Genomic DNA, 4,359 nt, shown 5'->3' with positions numbered 1-4,359 from the left:
AGATGATGAAATTAAAATGTTTTATGATTGTAGGTACTGAAATTAATCTCCATTAACTTTTGAATTACGGTGCATGTATTAATTTTTATATTAGACTTCATTTAACATAATTCTTTATTTATGATAGGTATGTATCCGCATGTGAAAGAGCTTGGAGAATATTTGGATTTGAAATTCATTACAGAAACCCCCCTGTGATGAGATTGCCATTTCACTTACCCAATGAAAGACCGTTGTTTTTCATGATATTGCATCAATATCTGAAGTAAAGACAAGGGAGGAGTTTAGACAATCAATTTTTGAGAGTTGGATGGATGCAAATAAAAAATTTCCAGAAGGTAGGCATCTTACTTATGCTGAATATCCAACTCATTTTGTTTATAATGCAAATAGTCAAGAATGGCATCCTAGAAAAAAAGGATTCTCAATTGGAAGAATAAATCGTTTTTCTGCAAATAGTGGAGAAGATTCCTATCTTCGAATGCTTCTTTATTTTAAAATGGGTTGCACAAGTTACGAGGCCCTGAGAACTATCAATGGGGTGATGTTTCCAACATTTAAAGATGCTTGCTATTCTCTTGGACTTTTGGATGATGACAATGAATACATTGATGCAATTAAGGAGGCAAGTTCTTGGCAGTCAGCTTCTTATCTTAGACGTCTTTTTGCTCTGTTGTTGTTCGGTAACTCAATGAATAGACCTGAAAATGTTTGGGGGAAGTGTTGGCAATTTCTCTCTGACGATGTTCTTTATCGACATAGAACAACAGTAGGACATCCAGGTATTCATTATGAACATATCATATGCATTATAATTTTTTTTATCATTATTTTTTCTGTTGAATATACCGCTTTTTGTGGTAAAAATAATGTACCTTGAGTCCTGTTAGAATTGTACTTTCAATTGTCATTTTTTCATTGTTTTCCACGTTTCTACAGATGCAAATCTTACTGAAGAACAAATAAAAAACACAAAACTTTCTGAAATTGATAAAGTGCTACAGAGTAATGGAAAATGCCTTTCTGATTACCCTTAAATGCCCTGCATCACTGGTGCATCTTTTCTTGATATGCACAATCGCTTAGTGCTTGATGAATTACTGTATGACAGATTGTTTTTGGTTGAAGAACATAAAAGACTAATGAGTTCCCTTACAGATGAGCAAAAAGTTGTCTATGACAAGATAATTTCAGCAGTTTCAGTGGGTACAAGGGGATTCTTTTTTCTATACGGATTTGGTGGTACAGGAAAAACATTTATTTGGAATACATTGTCAGCATCCATTAGATCAAAAGGAGAAATTGTACTTAATGTTGCTTCTAGCGGGATTGCATCACTTTTGCTTCCTGGAGGCCGGACAGCACACTCTAGATTTCGTATTCCAATTCAGATCACTGAGGATTCAACCTGTAATATACGGCAGGATTCTAATATTGCCGAATTGCTGGCGAAAACAAAGCTAATCATCTGGGATGAAGCTCCAATAGTACACAGATTTTGCTTTGAGGCTCTAGACAAAACACTTAGAGATGTTCTTAGATTTTCTGATTCAAGTTGTGTTGATAAACCATTTGGTGGGAAAGTTGTTGTTCTTGGGGGTGACTTCAGGCAAATCTTACCTGTTGTTCCTCATGGAAGCATACAAGATATAGTCCATGCAACCATTAATTCTTCTTGTCTTTGGTCTCATTGTCATTTATTAACTTTGACCAAGAACATGCGGCTTAGTTCTGGAAGTGACATTCACAATTTAATGGAAATAAAGGAATTTTCTTATTGGCTTCTTAAAGTCGGGGATGGTGTTCTTGGAGATGATGTGGATGGAGAATTTATTATAACAATTCCAGATGAATTATTGATTAAAAAATCATTGAATTCACTTTCAGATTTGATGGATTTTGTGTACCCTGATATCTTGGATCATATTTTAGAACCCACATTCTTTAAAGAAAGTGCCATTCTGACTCCAAAATTGGCAGATGTTTCTATTTTAAATGAGAACTTAATGTCTTTGATTCCAGGTGACGAAAGAATATATTTAAGTTCAGATAATATTTTGAAGCAAGACAATAATTCTTCCCTTGAGGATGATGAATTCTCACCTGTGATCTTAAATACCTTCTCCTGTTCTGGGCTTCCGGATCATAAATTAATTTTGAAGGTCAAAGTTCCAGTCATGCTATTAAGAAATATTGGCCAATCAAGAGGTTTATGCAATGGAACAAGATTGCTTATTACAAGATTAGGCAATCATATGGTTGAGGCAACTGTTCTTACAGGAAGCAATATAGGAGAAAATGTGTTAATCTCTAGAATGACAATGAGCTCCTCAAGTCATTCTTTTCCTGTAAATTTCCAAAGAAGACAATTTCCCCTCGTCGTTTCGTTTGCCATGACAATCAATAACAGTCAAGGACAATCGCTTTCTCATGTTGGAATTTATCTACCCAGGCCAGTCTTTAGTCATGGGCAATTATATGTGGCACTATCCCGAGTAAAGAGCAAAAAGGGATTGAAGATTTTGATAGTTGATGATGATGGTTGTGTAACAAACAGTACCTTTAACATAGTCTACAAAGAAGTATTTCAGAGATTACTGTAATTTATATTGCTTCTGTCGATTGGATACAACGTTGCTCTTTGGTACAGGTAAAATCTGCATTCCTTAAGTTATATTTTTTTCAAATGTTGATTAGCGTTGAATTTTGATTATTTTTATACTGTATTTTTGAAATATGATTCTGAAATTCAAAAGCAAAAAACCACATTGAATAATACTTCTGACAATTACCTGTTCAGTTCTTCTGTTCTTTATTTGCTAAATCATATGTTAGCTAACATATACTGTTTTTATTTCTTTTATAGTTAGCAGGCTGATGTCAGAGATATTTTGCTGGAACACCGAATTGTATCATGTTATTTGTGAATTATTAATTGTGAGCAGTTTTGACATTATGACATTTAAATTATTTTTACATTGACATTATTCTATTTATCACTTTTGCAATTGGACGTGAAGGTTACTCGATACAATTAAACGTTTCATCCTACAAAATTTTATTTTACTTTTTTATCTTTCTGAATGCTATAGCCTTTTCAAGTTAAAAATTATAACAATACAATTATTTTTTATTATGATATTATTATTAAGAGTTTCTTATCAAGATCAACGTGTGGATTTACCAGTAAGACGACACACCAACAACGGCGACAACAATTTTGTTCTTTTTCTCCCGGACATCGCACGGGTAATTCACTAGTAATATTAGAAATACAAGCCTATTTGCTATTTTAGAATTTCTAGATCAATTAATTGGGCATCCTATTTGTTATTTTCCACAAGTGATCAGAACAACTTGCAGCTTCAAGAAGAACGAGATGTTGGAGGATTCTTGAAGTACCTAGCCATATTATATATTATTCAGAGGAAGAGGTATTATAACAAACTCCTCAATATGTGAAAATCAATTGGCATTCTCACCATTTGCACTATGTCGATTGGTAGTTAAAGGTACAAACTTGTCAATCACAGCCATTTCCTGTGAAACACAGGACATCATGAAGGGAACAACTAAGTGACCTACTATAGAATGTTAGTTTGAATAGAAATACAAGCCTCCAACTGTGAAAGAGAAACCTGATCATATCCACATCACATGCCATATCATCAATATATATACTTGATAGAATTTCAGGCTTGCCACGTGACTGAAAAATTGACTACAATCTTGCTTCAAATCAGTAACCTATAGAATTAATCACAGAACTAGTATGCTTCAGAATAAAATGCAGCAGGCACGTTCAAGAAACCGCTGACTATAAGTTTGAATAGAGTTCTTAGAACATCTCTAAGGTTAGACTAAATTTGTTCCATTTTATTTTCACCAATGTTTCCAACTAGAAGAAGTGGAGATATAACATACCTGTTAAAATAGCAATGTACTGTTTCCATTCTATCAATACCTTTATCAATTACTGTTTTATTGCATAGCTTAAAATCAATAATTGAACAATATAGAAGGTTCAAAAAGAAATATGTCTTTCTTCCATTCTTTGTCCTTTAAAGGAGGGGGGAAGATCCAGAGAAGATAGAGATTACCTCCCTCCCTAATAAGAGTTGCACCAGCATTTCCATGGCATCAGCTAACTCAATAGCCCGAGCAACAGTCACTCCATCATTAACAACTTTAGTACTTCCAAACTCATCTAATACTACATTCCTCCCTGCGTAATTTAAAAGACAATTTTTTGTTTTGAGTTTTGACCTAAATTTAAGTATTTAAAAGAAGGCTTTAATGTTTCTATCGCTCCCAAAACGACATTGTTTTGGGTTGAAAAATTAAAAAATTATAATGAAA

The 4,359-nt window shown here is 33.6% G+C and overlaps 1 protein-coding gene across 1 annotated transcript; it reads left to right on the top strand.

The window, feature by feature from the left end:
• The first annotated feature begins 1,037 nt into the window (after positions 1-1,037).
• LOC133301320 (uncharacterized) lies at positions 1,038-2,603 on the top strand. The gene has a single exon (XM_061500948.1). It carries the CDS (start codon positions 1,038-1,040, stop codon positions 2,601-2,603), a length of 1,566 nt encoding a protein of 521 aa, XP_061356932.1.
• The last annotated feature ends 1,756 nt before the right edge of the window (positions 2,604-4,359 follow it).

Source organism: Gastrolobium bilobum, unplaced genomic scaffold, assembly GCF_033153095.1.
Source record: "Gastrolobium bilobum isolate Gb01-03AN ecotype WA unplaced genomic scaffold, APGP_CSIRO_Gbil_v1 utg12879, whole genome shotgun sequence".
NCBI lineage: Eukaryota > Viridiplantae > Streptophyta > Magnoliopsida > Fabales > Fabaceae > Gastrolobium > Gastrolobium bilobum.
This window is presented reverse-complemented; position numbering and strand designations above follow the sequence as displayed.

Coding starts and splice junctions, on each gene's coding strand:
- LOC133301320 (XM_061500948.1), top strand. CDS start 1,038: ATGCCCTGCATCACTGGTGCATCTTTTCTTGATATGCACAATCGCTTA.